Here is an 18,495-nt window from a genome sequence, read left to right on the forward strand (position 1 = left end):
GATCATATTTTGAGATGAAGATAATATAATTATTTTCATTCTTTTCTCTTTTATTAGGAGAAAAACTTATTAAATCCCTTGATTTCATTGCCTGATGTGTTTCAGCAATTAACCTATCTGATGTCTCGTTTGTGGTGCACCAGAATTAACAAAGGTTGGAAGCAAGGTGGGGCTGTTTCAAGAATGCACATAACACTGCACATTTTTTGAGTGCAGAAAACCAGAGAATGTCTAAAGATTGAATCTAACTGCTAATGGTATCAAGCGCATGATGAACACACTTCACACAAACCAAATCGAAATAAACAACTTGTAACCGGCCTACTGAAAAACGTATTTAAATGGCGATAGTCTGTCAATTCACGTCATGAATTAGAACGTCAAATATGGCATGCGCATTCCTAGTAAATACAATTTAACCAATTACAATCTCCTGTTAGTATAAATCGTTGTATCCTCAGTGGGCAGTAGTATTGTCCTATGGTCAGAGGATATATAATATATATATATATATATATATATGTCAAAATCTAGAGAAAGGCGATTATGCTTTTTTTGCCCAGGTTTCTTTTACGTGCATAGGCGTAGGGGCCGGGGGGATGCGCGGATACGGTGGGGGTGGACAGCCCTATCAGATTCGGTGAACCGTTCATTTTTCGGGCTATGTATTTCTATTTTTCGGGAACAAACATCAGAGAATAAGACCATATGTCATAGAAATATAATTGCATAATTGTAAAATGAAATCGTTTACGTTTAGAATACCATAATGTATAAAATTTGTGGAAAACTTGTTTTATTTAATGATTGATTCATTCTGAAAAAAAAACAAAGAAAGTTTTCGGGAAAATAGCCTCAGTCCCTCCCTTCCCCCACACAACTGAGATTGGCCTCTTACGCCCATGTTAAATTACGTGCATAGTATTCTGTGCACGGTTGAGCCCTGCATTTGCTTTGCATCATTCCTTGGGTCTGGATAAGGTCAGGTATTCGCCATCATTCTGGAGATAAACAGAACTTTAAAACATAGCAAAATATATATTAGATTTAGATTAAAATTATAATTAGATTGCTTATTTTTGGCCGTCGTCGAGACTAGCCTAAAATTCAAAAGCTATTTCTCGATTCAGTGTGGAGCAATTTGACCGAAATTTTCAGTATATTCTATTTGCGTTATATTATATAATTTTTAACTATTATAGCGAGAACAGTCAACTCCCATAATGCTCCTTTAAGATTAACACAGCACTTGTTTTTACATGTATTATTAGTATATGAATTCGAACTAAAAAATTTATGGTCCTCAGCTATCGGATATTCGCGATCATTTGATCTGGATAAAATGATATGTGGTTTGACTTCCCATTTTTCTGCACCGACTGGGCTAATCAAGGCGGACATATACCATGCAGTGTGCTAAATGAATTTTGCCCGGATAGAGGTGCTACGGCCTACTCTTATTTCAAATTAAAACTTCAATGGTTCTTTTCCGCGCACGCCAATGTGTAGATGGGACCTCTATTTTTGCCTTCCATCCTAACGACTACATATATCTGGATAAAATAGCCAAAGGCTATCGCATGTAGTATGTAATATATTTAAAATTGAATGTACCGCATTCCAACAGGTTTAGAGCAATAAAGTGGTTTACATCCAATTTCGTCAAGTTGCGGCCATGAACGGTTGATTTGGGTGACTTACTAACTGTGCACAAGAAAAGAAGAGGACAAGAGAAATGAAATGGGATTTAAAGTCGTACTGTTCTGCACCAAACGATAGTACCGAGGTACTTTCTTGATCAACTGGGGGCTAGAACTATTTGTTAAGGCCAACTCAGTTTTCGTCAAGGTCGCTGAGATGTAAATAAGGTTAGGGCACGTGATTGTTGGTGAGATTGTAGGTTACCTTTACGCTAACTCTCTCTCTCGTTTGGGCTAGGTCCGGGATTCGGGTTCGGGTTGGGATTAGCGATAGCCCCCCCTCCCCCCCCCCCCCCACACACACACCACATACACCCGTTTATATCTCGATATCTCGTGACGTTTGACCAAACTTGAAGTTGGCCTTATCAAATAGATATTAACCGTCAACTGGGCTCGAAACCATGACACTTGACTTCATGAAAGACCTTATGATCTAAAGCGTACATAACACACAACTTGACAACTCAAAAAGTTTTGCACTGTCTATTGGCTCTTCATTTACGAATTTTATTGAAATGAAATGGGCTTAACGTCTTACTCCTCTGCACTAACCTGGAAGATGAACTGTAGGGGCATGCGCCATGAATTATGCTATGAGGTAGCTTTACGTGCACGCCATCGAGTAGTCCCGTGGACCCACTCACCTAGGTTTGTCGTACAACAATTAGACGCTTTTCCTAGCCAGTCCTTGAACTCACACCCCTGGACTGCATCACCGGACGCGAGAACCAGACAAGGAAATCCTGCAGAAATTTCTTGGGCAACAACCCTATATTCACGAGGTATATCATTGAAATAATTTAATACTGTAGCTAAATAGAACGGCTGTTTATAGACCTACCTGATATACAACGAGCATATTAAAAAATAGATTCTTTCACCAGAATTGATTAGATGTAATGCGTGTAGACTTCTCTAGTGACAGAAACCTACGTGATCAAATCAACAATATAGATAATTATCAATGCTTTTCTAAGAGGCCTCGGGTGACTTAGTTTTCCATTGTCACGTCAATTTAAATGGTACTGGACCAATAATGAACATCCGATTAAGCCTGATGGCAATTCAATATAATTGTGCGAAGACATGACAAATATAAGTACAGTATATGGCCAAGTACTAGAATATTATTTATCTATTTATATAAATTATGTATACATACTAGTGATTTCTACCTTATTAGAGAGAGAGAGAGAGAGAGAGAGAGAGAGATTAACGCCCAATCGACACAAAATGTGGTTCAAATTTATTTCAATAATTCGCTTGCGCCAAGGGGTCAGAAGCAAAGAGGGGGCACAATTTAACATCGATTCGACAAAACCCACTAGTTTAAGCTATTGATCCTAGTCCTTGTCAAATAGTAATTTCTCAGACAGTATATGAAATAACAATTTCAGAGAAAGATGCCCTTTAATTTTTCTATTTGTCTGGTTTTGTGATATGGTGTGGGCGGGTGCAGCGCACCTACTGTCTGGTGCACCGCATCTTACATTACTTCCAGTGGCGTGGGGCAGAAAAGGTCTAGACGAATTTATCTGATAGATTGTCTGTAATAATACTGTAATACTGATGGAATCAAAGTCACTCTATCATTTTTCATCACTCAATTATGTTTTACAGAAGGTCCGTTAAAGCTTTATAATTGAAAGATATCTAACACATGCACGGAGTGGGCCATAGACTGGATTAGCTCATAGTCCCACCAGAGGGCCTTTATCTCGAAAGAAAATATAATTAAGATAGCAAGTAAATAAATTAAGTCGGTCTAAACATCATTCAACGCTTTTATTATAAAAATGTTATAGATCAAGATTGACACTAAGCGACTAATATGGCTATTTCGTGCTCGCCTAATTGCTGTACTTAACCATCAAATGGATTTCTATCATCGTGCGGCAATTATTATATGAGTTAAGCGAAACAAGTTTCCGATGTGCTGAGCTCGTGTATTGCTAAGCGGAAAATCTCGGAAAGTGAACTTTAATGAGTAGATTACACAGAGCATCTTACAAAGGTCTGTTCATTACTGCTTTTCTACTTCCAGTCGCACTAAACGATTCTGCTTAAATGGATCTATCGATATTTTCCCAATTGCCTCCAAACTCGTTCATTATGACTGGGCCGCGATTCATTAACTTATTATCCCTATCGGGCTGATTGCTGGATAAGAAGATATAGCTTCGATTTCTTGCGTTTCGCACACCGGATCCTAGTTTTTGAGTAAATTGGTGACGATCATGCCAGTCAATACGGTGAGCCATGTGTAATGATGCCGCTAGCAGAATCAATTTAACAACCAATAAGAGACCTTCAGAAACGGGGATCAAAGGCGAAGCCGATATGCCGCGAGGTTTGGTCGGGTAGATTCCACACTGAAGGGCTTTGAAATCGTTAAATTAATAGCTTTTGGTTTAGTGAATAAATAACTCGTGTCAGCGCTGACCGTACAGACAACATATACAATGTTTTAACTTTCCCTTGTGTTCTGTTAACGTTTGATACCAGTTAGACTTACAACTAGACTCATAAACAATTGACTTTATATATCAACATAATATCCTCTAGATCTCACATAATCTCTTTATAGATGGCAAGACATAATATAATCTCTCTTTTCCAGAACTGACATCATGTTGGGCATATTTTTCTGTAGTTTGGTTTAATTTGTTTGTTTTTAATTTTTAAAAAAAAAAAAATTGTGATGGAGAGATTCGTTAGCACTCCCGACACCTAAATTCATTAGTTAATATATATTTAGATGAGTCATTGATTTATGTATTGTCTGTGTGAATGTATTACATACTAAACGAACATCCGGGGCCAATATTAGCCATTAACAACATTTTAATTCTTTTATTCACATAACCACCAAAAAGAGATAAAAACAAAGACCGAGATAATCTTCCACAAGTATCTGTCCGCCATCTTAACTAATCAAGTAGTGACTTTCTATTCAAACGTCACTCAAGGCTTAAAGTAACAATGATTTATTACCCATTGTTCGATTAATAATGTAAACGGATTGACTAATTTCTGTTGCTATCCATTTTCTTTTGTTGTATTAATGTTAATTTAAATGTCTTCCATTTATTATCTCAGCGATAAATAAAACAATCAACCTGCATAATTATTAACATCAAGTTTATTGCTCTTTACCATTAAGATGACATTAAAAGTACCAGTATGATCGGGACAACCTTTTTAAAATAAAAAAAAAGATTTTATTAAAGCACGCCATTGTATTTTTTATTTTTTATTTTGTCGCGCTTTGTTGGGTTGAGTGTCGATAAGAGAGAGGGATGATTGTTTTTGTTATCTCTTAGGGTGGTATTTAGTAATTGTACAGTAACACAAAAAAAACCTATATATGGAATAATAATCAACCAGATAGTGTTATTCCATATTAGATATAGTTCCTTTTAATGTGTCTTAATGTGTCTTTTAGGTATAGCTTAAAGTGTGATGCGACAGACAGAGTGTGTTCATTCCCTCTCAAAGACCTAGCATTATTCTCAAGTAGGGATATTTTTTTCTTACATATAGTTTCATTTGTCCACTGGATTTTGATCAAATTTATTGCTATGCTCTTAGAGTAACGATGCATCATTTGCATTCGTTTGCTAAAAATATCAAAGTTCTTACGTTTTAATCCACGCTAATATATGTACTCAGATTGATTAGTTAACATTTAGTAAGGCAAAAAAAAAAATCAAAATATCAACGCTAGATAACCTTCCGGCATAGAATCAATCGGATTTAAAATCGTCCTATCAATTATGTTCACCCACAACAAAATGGCGGTGGATTTATTACATAGCGAGCAGCATAGATCTATGTAATTTCACTTCAAGATATCTGTGTAAATACTGAACCGAACTAAACCGTTTTTCGACCGATAGTTCTATTAGAGATTAATCTTTCACAATACTGTAGCTTGCAAGGGATTCGTATTGTGCTAAAATAACGCAACGAGACTTTAAGTCCGCGACAGCTTTGAGAAACCCTCAGCGTGTGTGTAATAAGTAAATGTTTTATAGAAATTTGAAATGTGCACAGAACAACTAGAGTTTCCGACTTTCGGATAATTCGATATCACAATGAAACCAATCAAATATCGAGTTTGGCGACGAATCCAATTCAATGATAATAGCCTGTCTATTACTAAAGGCAACAAACGATAGGTTACCAAGGAGAATGCCAAATTCCACAAACATTTAAAATTCCTAGATACTGAGTTAACTCAAACAAGTTTACATATTAGTGAGTATTGTAATTTAGGCTTCTTAAAATAGAGGGATCTACGTTTTTTAAAGTTACCACGAATAAGGCACCAGATTAGTGATTCAAGTCTTTGTTTCTTTAATATTTTCTGTCATAAATTGTACCAGATTAAGTGAAAATGTCATACGGTTATATGGGTAAACTCGTTCGTGAGTCCAGTGGGAAATACGAGTACATTAACAAGACAATCATACAACCGAGATAAATACAGTAAGATAGTTCATTTGTTTATTAATACATATCTTTATATAGAGGTGAAACAATATCACATTAAATGGACAATAATAATTTAACTATACACTATATTATAGAATACAAAATGTCTTTGTCTAGTAGTGTTATACAAATGAGGATGACAGTATATACATGTATGTTCAGGATGTGTAAATTAAAGATACATTATGGGAGATTGGATAAGAGCTGGCAGTTCTCACTATAATAGTTAAAAACTAGATAATGTAAAGACAATTTGCTAAAAATTTCAGCCAAATTGATCAACTCTGAACCGAGATTTTAGCGATTGAATTTTCGGCCTAGCCTCGATCATCATTACTAAAGTCGGTGCGATAAAAAAACATAGTCTCATTTATCTATTTCATGATTAAATCACGAATGGAAGTCGAACAGCAAATCGGAACCTAATCCAATAAACATTGCAGGCTAGCGATGACATCGGGAGTTCATTATGGTCTGGATAAGTTAATTCATGTCTAATTAATAATTTAGATAACATTTCAGGCCTAAAGAAAGACCTGCAATAGGCAGATTTAGCTCTTGCATAATGTATGTTTAATAGTTAATGTAATATAATAGTTGATTTTCGTAGAACGTCTAAAAGAAGGAACTTTTATACAAATGAAAAAATAACCCATTATATTACAAGGAACTTCTAGATGTATAACGGCATACCACCTTTCGGTAGATAAAGACCGACAGGGCTATCAAGTAAAAATGATTTCAAAATAGAAGGGAATGGTAATTTTGAGACTAAGGTCCGCTTATTTTTTCTATGGTCATGTGTACAATGCGACGGGGAATGTCAACTGTCATGTTATTTGCCCGTGTTTCATTGAGAGTCCCACCAGAGCTACCGCTGACAGGGAGATCCGGCCCCTAGTTCACAGAGCATTCTCCGACTTTAGTTAAAACAATTTCTCAAAATTGTTCGCCTTGTGTTAACTAAAACATGGCCCCTTATAAAACTTTTGTTGTTTTAATATTTCAAATACTTGAGAGTCCCACTAGAGCTACCGCTGACAGGGAGATCCGGCCCCTAGTTCACAAAGCATTCTCCGACTTTAGTTAAAAAAAATTCTCAAAATTGTTCGCCTTATGTTAACTAAAACATGGCCCCTTATAAAACTTTAGTTTTTTTAATATTTCAAATACATCACTAAGAATCTATGTTCAAAGTTTTTTGTTTCTGGATCAAAGATATTTCTCATAATTCTTAACGTAAATCTGGGAATGCTTTGTGAACTCGGGACATGGGCTTGGCAGATCCCAAAGATTCAAATCGGGACATTCTAGTCGCATGACAGCTCGACCACTGCAGCCTATAGTAAAGTGATTAATATATAAATATTTGATACTGTTACACATATATGTTTTGAAACGAAGTATGCAATAAATCTGGAAGTTATTCTTCGCATATAATTACAATTTATTGATTGGCAGGTTTAAAATTTTAGCGAAGAAACATAGTGTTTTACTATCTCATCGTAGTTATTTTCTTCTGGCAGTTATCTATGTATACAGATATTCATTATCAACAACAAATAAACAAAATCAATTAAAAAAATTGATACAGAATGTACACACATATATATATATATATATAGCACTAATAAAAGGAACCAAGTCCTCTGAAAACTTTTGGGATTTTAAAATTATCCGGTTTCCATTTTAAATTTCTCAAAAGATTTTTTATAACTAGGATGAGTATTGAACCATTTATTTTTCCCGTGGCAATAATATGTCGGTGGAATGCGAACCAGCCGCAAATCTGGAGACGATTCGCTTTAATGACAAATGGGAACGAGAAGTTTTTCATTTCACTTAATGTAGAATCTGTTTAGAAAACAAACAACACCCCAAGTGGATTCTCCTCCTTCGATGTAATCATTAAATGATAACAAAACATTGTTCGTCAAACTTATTAAATTTCGTTTTAGTGTTTGCTCGATTATGTGTTTTTGGGATTGTCAATGAGAGTCTGGTATAACTTGTTTCTCGGAGATAAAACGAAACGAATTATCAATGTCTTCTTTCTCTGAACCCCGTGTTTCATTTATTTCACTTTGAATTGCAGACGCTTCTGCTTCTTTATTGCAACTGTCCTTATCCGAATTGATATCTGCTGCTTTCCCGACACTCGAAGAACATGAGAGATTTAAAATTTCGGAACAACCGAATGAGAAATCTTTTGTTGAATCGGTTATTTGAGACTGAGATTCTTCGGCTTCTATCGTCGTATGATTTGATGATTCTCCTATCTCTGAGGTACCTGATTGTTGTTCCTTGCCATTTTCCTGCTTTTTGTTTTTCAGAGATTTGAGAAGATTCTTTTCTGCTGATAATTTATGTTGAGCCACCTCTGATGATGAAATGTTTTCATGCTTCTTCCACTTTGTTCTTCGATTTTGGAACCAGATTTTCACCTGTGAATAAATACAATTATATAACAGTAAGAATTACAAGATAAATATTAATTTTAAATCACAAATATTCATCACACGATGTTGTTATATCTTCAGGAGAAAGGTGTGCGTGTCTGTGTGTGTGTGTGTGTGTTGGGGGGGGGGGTGTATTGCATAATTTTGTTTAATCGTCCATAGGATGTCTATTTTAAATCTTTATCATTTGCTCTTCTTCATTAGCCCAGTTGGCGCATAAAAGTAGGACGCTAATGAAATGGGGTTTAACATCCTACGTTTCTGCACCGACTGTTCTAATGAAGACGGACGTGCACATTAAAGAAACCATGACAGTTAGAATTCGAAGAAGCCATCTCGCATATTTACAATCAAAATTATCATATTAGTATCATAATGATCGGAGTGTTTTGTTGCCGAGACGTTAAACCCCATCCAATTTATTTCAATTTCAGCACACTACAAATTATTATTTGAAAGTGTGTTTAATCGTATATTCAAAATGAAATAACGTTTTATGGTAATTTCATATTGTATGGTTGAGTAACCCTTCTTAAAACAGTACTGTCAAGAGAACAAGAGAAATGGAGTTTAAGCCACGTTTTCCATATACACGTTTTCGCAAATGTAATGGGACTGTTTACGTGTAACCGACGAAAACGCGCGCGGAAACACGGCGAAAAGTCGTACACGGAAAATGGGATTAACTCTGCAGTCATTTTCGTGTGCAATACTATCAAAGGTTCTTTACGTGACCGCCAATGTTTTGCATGGTGGTAGTCGGTTTACGTCCCATCAGAACGACTGGGAAAAAACGTTAAAATGGACTTGAAAATCTCACGCAGAGATTCGTTAAAACTTGGGGCATTCTAGAGTCAAGTTACCTGACAGCTTGACTACAGTGGTCCCTGTTGCGCCAGAGCTGTTGATTTGACATAGAGAAGGTAACAGTGAGGTGTTAGTCTCCAAAATACCAAAGTGGGGTAAGTTGTCGCCATGCAACCTCTAAATAAAGTCGATGGTGAATATTGACAAGCAATTTTTGATAGTGGACATCGAGACCATTCACACATCAAATCATATATGTAAACGGCATAAACCAAATTAATGATAATATTTCGATACGAAAATTTAATCTTTCCGATTCTTTCCCATCATTAATCAAAGTGACACTTCAGATTAAAATTATTTCAACTTTTATAGCAAGTATTAGGTAATTGCCTAAATTATAGTACCGGTGTTAATACTAGATCTTTAAAGAGAAATGAACTGGCATCCGTACGGCCTACTCTCATATCGAATTCCAACTGTCAAAGGATCTTTAACGTGCACGCCAATGTGTACACGGGGCCTCGGTTTGTCGTCCCATCCGAACGACTATACGTTTTCGATTGTCAGGCCCTCTGGACTGCACCACTGACAAGGTCAGACCTTCTCGGCCAACGCAGGGATCGAACACGGAACCTCTAGGTTAGCGAGCCAACGTCTTACTTACTGAACCACCGTGGCTCCCCATGTTTGAAGAGTGTTTGACATGGAATTTAAAATGGAGTTTATTATCTGGCGTCTTTGCACCCTGTGCGCTAATGAACAGCTTTGCAAATATATACGAAACTGGCATATATTTAATAAAAAATAATAAAAAAATACACACATATATTGCTATATATTTTCGTATACAGTTATCATTATTATCTAATCTATTTAGAATGTTTGTTAAAATGTTCATGTACCAAGAACTGTTATAATAATCATATTATATTAATATGTATATTTAAAACATTATAAATAACTACTGTAGATGTAACTCGTCACATATCGCTTAAAACATCGTCAATAGCCGCTAGTGCCAGAACTGTAGAGCCATTCGAACAGAACTTTAAAGTCAGTTGGTAAACAAGGAATCGGTGTATAAAAACACACACACATGGCATTGACGAAGCTTTTAACATTAACTTAAAGCAAACATACATAGTTATTACGACACATAGCGAGAAATCTGATGAAGAAACCACTTGTGATACAATTAGCTAATCATTAACATGTTTAATGGCGGACCATATGTTGTCTAAGGTGTCCAACATGTCAGTTTAAAAACTCCTGTAGAGTTATCCATCACATGCTTACATCATTGAACACAAGTCTAGCATAATAAACAGCGGGCTAATTGTAACTTTCATATTTTATTATCAGGTGAATTTTAAACGATTTTTGCTATCAGTTTTTAAACTCACCGCCCACTTTCTTCCAAAAGGATGGAGAATATGCAATTCCTATATTATCGTGTAATTTTGAATGTATTTATTTTATTTATTTATTTATTGGCATATTTATTTAAGATATATTCGTATCTTTTACTTTTCAAAGTAAATTCATATGTCTTTCGGTCATTTTTAATATGAATGAATGTAATGATTTGTGCATTGATTGTTAAATGTGTTTTATTCAAATTAATTCAACTTTATATTAGACTGTGAATGTTATTTAAAAAAAATATAATGTGTATATATTTAACGAAAAAATCTGAAGAGGAGCTGAAAAGTCTCTAACTTTCAAGAAGAATTTCAATGATTTCCTGTGAAAAGCGACAAATTATTCTTTGGGGAATGATTCAATAATTGTGTGATTCCACTCGTATAAATCAAAATATTAATTTAATAACAATTTTATTCATTTATAAGGCGCCCAAAATCCAGCTAAAAAGCTGCTCGATAACGCCAATACAATAACAAAAACTACTTCTAAAATTATTAAGTTCTTATAAAAAGTTCAGTATGAAGTTACCTTGTGTAATATGGCGAGGCTTTCGCCTTCATATCGTATTACATAATTATATATTACATAATATATATATATTAAGACAAAATGAAGTTCTGTATTAATTATAAGCCACAATGAAATTCTGTATTATTTAAGCCACAACTGAATTTTGTATTAATAAAGTCAACATGAATTATGCACCAATTAAGACAAAATTAAATTCTAAACCTATTAAGACATAATAAAGTAATAAAATTATGTGTCCATTATATATTTTGTCTTAATTGGTGCATAATTCATGTTGACTTTATTAATACAAAATTCAATTGTGGCTTAAATAATACAGAATTTCATTGTGGCTTATAATTAATACAGAATTTCATTTTGTCTTAATTACACAGAACGTCATTTAATCTTATTCAATACAGAATTTCATTTTTTCTTAATTAATACAGAATTTCATTTCATCCTTAATTAAGACGGAATTTCATTTTGTCTTAGTTAATAAAATCTAAAGAAAGTCTAATAATTAAACGTTACGTATTCAACTAAACTATTTTACCATTTTTAAATATTTGTGTGTTATCAAGTTGGTGTACGGACCTACAGATTGTAACTCTTATAGTATCCTACCTGGGTTTCAGTGACGTTTAAGAGATTCGCCATATCAGCTCTTTCAGCCGATGATAAATACTTCTTTAATTCAAACTGCTTCTCTAATTCAAAAATTTGTCGTCCTGTAAATGTCGTTCTAGCTTTTTTTTTCTTGGCCTGTCCATCTTCAGAACTAGAGGCCGAATCCTCCTTATTTTCATCCACGGACTTTCTTTTGTCATTTTTGTGACTTTCTACATCTGTAACATAAATAAAGTTTTTTAAAAAGAGGTATGAAATAAACGCCAATTGGATATTTTTGTTCATTAGAAAGCTTCCATAGGACTTGCATATTTTCATCTGTAAGCAAACTTTGATAAGTCAAATGAAATAATAATATTGGTAAACATACAAAGCTATCGCAACATCCCGAGATTAAATGAAATGGTTAATTTGGCCAGCCATAACACGACGACTTTGAATTAAACACGTGGATATATTTTCTCGGTGGATTAGCGTTAATGGTATTTTGAGACTGACATAAGGTTTAACAATCTGGCAATAATTAAGTCTGCCATTTGAGGGTGGATTTTGTCAGAGCAGAAGGGAAAGGAGAGAGAGAGAGAGAGAGAGAGATAGGGTTTAACGTGCACTTGACACAAACTATTTATTTCAATAATTCGCTTGCGAGAGAGAGAGAGAGAGAGAGAGAGAGAGAGAGAGAGGCGGGGTAACTCCAAATCGACGCAAAAGGGTCATTTCGGGACCAAAATGGGGTTTAACCTCCACTCGGCACAAACCATGTAATTTCGAGACTATCATATGGTTAAATTTTGATTCATTAATTCGCGTGCACGTAGGTGTCTTTAGCAGTAGGGGGAAACCCGAGGACGTACCATATGCGGGCAATCGAAACCGCGCCACTTGACTCAATGACAGACCTTATGATGCAACACGCACGCGTTAATCATTCGGCCACCCAAACCCTCTTGTCAGTGTAGCAGTTCACTCATGCTAATTACCACTTGTAACAATATTACTTTAAAAATAACTCAGTATTATGTTCTTTACAAAAGTTTGATTTGAGAAAAAAAAATGCACCTGGCAAACCAAATTATTTCTTTATATTTTGTTTTTAATTTCAAAAACTTTGATAAACAATCAAGAAAATAACAGCACCATATTATCATTTAAAACAAGAACAGATATATTTTGAAAGAAAATCATACTTATCGCTGGTCTTCATAAAATAAACCAATATAAAACTTATATTAAGTTTTTTCTGATACATTTTATACAGCTAGGAATTTCTGGGAGCCACGGTTGTTCAGTGTGCGAGCCGCTTGATCACTTACCAGGATAATGTTTCCGAAATTGTCCAGCGTGGCTTCCCCATGTCAAGGTCTGGCAAGTAACAGAGTCTAGTCGTTCGGATGGGACGAAAAGCAAAGTGCCGTGTATAAGTTGGCGTGCATGTAAAAGAAATACGAACAGTCCCTAACGCAAAATTTCCCTCATAGACACAGTAGCCTATGCCTGTTTTCATTAGTCCTATCGGTAAAGAAAAGTGGGAAGTTAAACCCAATTTCATTTCATTTCTTGATAGGGATAAAATGGTAATACAAATGGTAAATGGTAATCTCTTAATCACAAGTACAGACGGTGGGTAATATGGTGGGATTGGGTGGGGTAGGCATAATACTTTTACAATCAGCTGAAACAAAATAACAAACCCACTAAATAAACTAAACATGTACTTACCGATGAGCGTGTCCGAACCGGGACTGTCAGAATTTTGTCTAGAACGGTCATCGTCCATTCGATTGTCCGGCGAAAAACACGTAAATGAATTGTTTGAAATGGAATGACCATGATGGACACTGGTAGATGACGACTTATCTTTGCTCCTGTCATCGGAGGCACCAAGAATATCCACGATCCGGAAAGGTGTTGGTCTTTTTGGCGTATTCTCGTATATATGTGGATGCCATGTTCTAGGCGCTGTATATATGGCTGTGGGAGTAAACACAATAGGATAGTTTCCGGTTGTTAACTGGGAATCCATTTTACAAAACATCTTTCTAGTCCGAGACTTTTAAGGTAGTCCACAAAAATATACGTTTCACTTTTAAGTTTGGTGTTCTGGAATAATTCTTTTATAGATCACCCACTTCACAGATTCAAATATCTTATCAGTTGTAGCCGATTAAAGCGGTATTCGTTTTCTCGTAAAATGTTTTACGAGCACACAAAGTTTTGACTATTAAATAATTGTTATTCTTTTCTAAATTATTTGGTGATTCACGAGCAATAGCATCATTATCACGTCTTTTAACATGTGATGTGAACACATACCGAACAAAAGTAACACTTGATTATCTATCAATTCTAAATATCCACAAAACACCAAAACTTTTATCAGTTCCGTGCGACGATAAATAAAAGTGTTCGTTTTCTCCTAAAAGTTCTTTACTACCAGAGAAGGTGCTGAGCATTAAACAGTCCAAAGCGAGAGAATAGAACTGCCAGGCAGGCTATTAGAATGTTTCTGCCAGATAATCAGTGATCCACTTGAACTATTAAAAGTATTCGTTTAAGTCGATACCACAACAATCTCAATTATTGAACGCTTCTGGTTTCTTCAATATAAAAAAATTATTGTATAGATTGTGAGATAAAGTCAATAATGCCTGTCTCTAATTGCTGCTAAAAATCCAGTTCAGTTTTCAGCCTTAAGCGACCACCATCATCATCAATTGAGAATAGTGTAGTTGTTAATAGGACTATTAAAGCCCATTCACTTGGCACCAGCTTGGCTTGTATCTTCATCAAATTCTTCTGCCCATCTGACTAAGCGCCTGGTCTCCTTCACCGTTTATCGCCTGATTATAACAAGCTCTATTGCAAAATACCCTTCAATTTGGCTGAAATTATTTGTCCCACTGCACAAATCAATCTAACGATTCGCTAAATAATGGAGAAAATGAACGAGACATAGCTAGGCAAGTATAAATCTATTAAGGATTAAATCAAGCTGAAACCTCTTACTCGAAACGATCGGCGTGTTGCAGACGTTTTATCAAGACGTAGAGCAACTGTCATGTGTACCGGTACTTTTAGATGCGTTCTAATAGTGCCATCTCTGGGGTCCTATTATATTGCGGACCCTCGTAGCGGGCGAAGAACTGTCACTTACAAAATTAATGGCCAATACAACGCGTGATAAGCAAATATTTGTAGCTCTCCGTGTCAAAAGGTCTTAAAGGAATCATTACACGGCGTAATATTGGTGTCATTAACTGACTACAGCTTTTACGACAGTATTTGCTGTAAACAGTTTTAACGCTATCCAATAACATTAAACACTGGTCGAGATGTTAGCCTATTAAATCATAGCTATTACTTCGTTTGTTGCACTGCTCGTAGACTTTATTGAAGATCCCACATTCCGTTTTCTCTGATAACAAGCCGCAGATCGTGTAATAGAAAACTGCTATTCGATATATAAATACAGACGATCGTAGGGGAGCGTGCTCGACTCTAGGGGAGGCCAATAATGATAGCCAATTAGTTAATCGTTGGCAGATAATTAAATTAAACAAAGAATTAGTACCGTATCAACACTGATCACTATCTAAGTCCATTTCATAAATTGGGGCAATTATTTGTAATTATAAGAGGTTTTGTGCCCCCTTCGGGATATTTCTTTAATTTCTATTTATACACAAATTTAAAAGTAATAATTAATTCATTTTAACGTCGTCGTCTTCCAAACAGTGAGAAATTTATATATCGTTTCATGTTTGCAACAAATTGCAGGGCTGACTTAAAATGCAAATTAAAATTAACCATGACAGAAAATTAAAAAGGATATGTGAATTTAAAAAGAACAGTAAAACGAATAGAGTTGTGATTATTTTTCTTCGTTATTATCTATTCCATTTCGGGGTTCAGAAAAATTATGTACAACCAAGGTAATTTACATATTATATTGAATGTATATATAATTCATAAGCTCGCTGTAAAAATTTAACTTTATGTAATTTTATATTCCCATTTGGATATCAAAGTTTACATGTAACCAATCATTTAGAATATTTTCTGCAAGACTGAACTCCAATAACGAATTATAGAATACTATACTATAGGAACTCTTAAAGAATATGTATTTTCTTATTAAAATAGCAATATTGTTAATATCCTTAAAGGCTCAATACCACTTTTGTTGTAACTGAATAATATGTCCCAATCTTTATTCTGGTCAACAAATTGTACTATTTTAGAATATTTCAATTAATTGATGATACAAATTTCATCTTAACACACCTTATTTAATAATTTTGAAATATTCAACATAATGGTTTGAAACGTCTAACGTAAACCTTTTCAAATGAAACTTCGATTTAAAAATATTTTCGAACCCTCTGAACAAATAAAATAGGATGTAATGGATAATTTACACAACAGGTAGGACACTTAAACATCTAGTACTTAGATAGAGATATTATTTATTTTCTGGAGCTTTCAAGCCAGCAAGAGTGTTATTGTCCCTTTAAATAACAATTGTACTCTGAGTTAATATGTTCAATTACTAAATGTCAATAAAAGAAGATAGATGCATAATATTCAAAATAACACAACTTTATGGATTTACTATTGGTTTACTACATACAACGTTTCAATAATCGTACAGGTATATTTATCACGAAATCCAAGTTGTGTTATTTTGAATATCAATTTTGTTACTAATTTATAAAATGCAATCATCTCCAGTCGGTGCTTGGTATTAAAACGTGCTATATTATGGTTATCTACAAATATTACTCAAATACAACCATTGAAACTATAATAATCGGCTGGCTATGGTTCTTATAGGACATGAACTTATAGAGAGATAAACTATGCGTATTATACAAGAATATATGTACCAGGGGGTTAAACTGATAGAATTTAGAAATAATACGAACATTCAACGATTAGTATGACGACACGTGTTTCTGTAGTGACTTTAAAAGATAAATGTTAGCATTACATGTGGCCTTAGTCTTTTTTACAATCAATTTTTTTATACAATTTGTTCGAAACGGTGACTCCTTTTAGGGATTTTGACTCCATTGCAAACTGTTGGGTAAAATATTTTCATGGGCTCCTTTTTAATCCGATTGAATTCAAATCGGGATATTATGTAATGTTAATATTTTAATTGTGTTTTATTAATTAAATACTAGATTATAATTAGATACTGCGACTCTTTCAAATTCGATTAGAGACAAAGGATTAGAGAAAATAGGATTCACAAACTATACGGAACAATCCTAAACATTTATCATATTCATAATATACTTATTGTGACAGAAAAAAAATCTATGATCACATCAACATGCTAGCATTTCTCTATCTAAAATCTAAATCATAAATAGATCATATTCCATCTGTTTTAGTTGAGCTTAGAACGCGGTATTGATAAACGCTGTTTCCGCCTCGGGTAATATGAAGTGGTTATTGAGTAAAACGTTTTAGAGCTTGGCCAATATCGGCCGTCTTTCTTGTCATATTGATGACAAATTTGCACAGACTAGATTCAATTAAGAACCGTTCGTGGAAATAATATGACACTTCAGTTAAAGCTGGTTGTAGTGTATTGGGAATTGTAATATGTTACAGTATTTTATATCTAAGCTTAGTATATAGGTGATAATTATGACTTATCAGTACACATGAGGAATCTACATAATACAGAAATAGAGCATGACGTGCTGACAATGTCGATGATGTCCTTATTCATGGATGAACGTAACTTTCATATATGCAGTATTTTTATTGGTATATTAATTTAAATTTCCAGTATTGCTAAGAAATGAAATGAAATGAAATGGGGTTTAACGTCCTACTGCTCTGCTCCGACTGGGCTAATGAAGACGGACATACGCCATACAATGTGCTATGAGGGACATTTTGCCCGAACAGCTGCACTACGGCCTACTCTTGTATCGAATTCCAACTGTCAATGTGTACACGGGAGTTCGGTGTTTCGTCCCATCCGAACGACTGAACAGCTGTCCTTGTCAGGCCCTCCGTCCTGCATCACTGGCAAGGGAGAACCACGCCGGAAAATCTGGATGAACTTTCTCGGCCAATGAAGGGATCGAACACCCGACCTCCAGGCTAGCGAGCCAGCGTCTTACCCACTTAGCCACCGTGATCCCTAGTATTGATAAGAACGTAAACATGAAGATAGATATAGGTATGTTAAAGGTGCATCATGTAAGAGTTAAATCTTCATATTACAGGTATTTTTCTGGATGTAAATGTTATATAAATTATTAATTAGGCATTTATCACAAGAAGCTCCATTAAAGCTCCTTGATTTATCCTCATGACAAGCCCATAATCAACTCTCTAGACCAATGGATTGCTGAGATTGAATGGATTAAAGCATATTCGCCATTTATTAATTTAACGTAAACAGTGGATCGTCGACACTGTGGTTATTATCGTAGCAA

At 34.9% G+C, this 18,495-nt stretch overlaps 1 protein-coding gene across 1 annotated transcript; it reads right to left on the minus strand.

Annotated features, from left to right (window-relative positions):
- Window positions 1-6,244: 6,244 nt before the first annotated feature.
- Window positions 6,245-15,172, minus strand: LOC126814745 (homeobox protein ceh-31). The gene is made up of 3 exons (XM_050540122.2): window positions 13,754-15,172; window positions 12,032-12,252; window positions 6,245-8,644 (listed from the first exon to the last, which is right to left on the minus strand). Exons 1-3 carry the CDS (start codon window positions 14,067-14,069, stop codon window positions 8,189-8,191), a joined length of 993 nt encoding a protein of 330 aa, XP_050396079.1. The 5' UTR covers window positions 14,070-15,172; the 3' UTR covers window positions 6,245-8,188.
- Between the last annotated feature and the right edge of the window lie 3,323 nt (window positions 15,173-18,495).

The sequence above is a fragment of the Patella vulgata genome, chromosome 3, assembly GCF_932274485.2.
Source record: "Patella vulgata chromosome 3, xgPatVulg1.2, whole genome shotgun sequence".
NCBI lineage: Eukaryota > Metazoa > Mollusca > Gastropoda > Patellidae > Patella > Patella vulgata.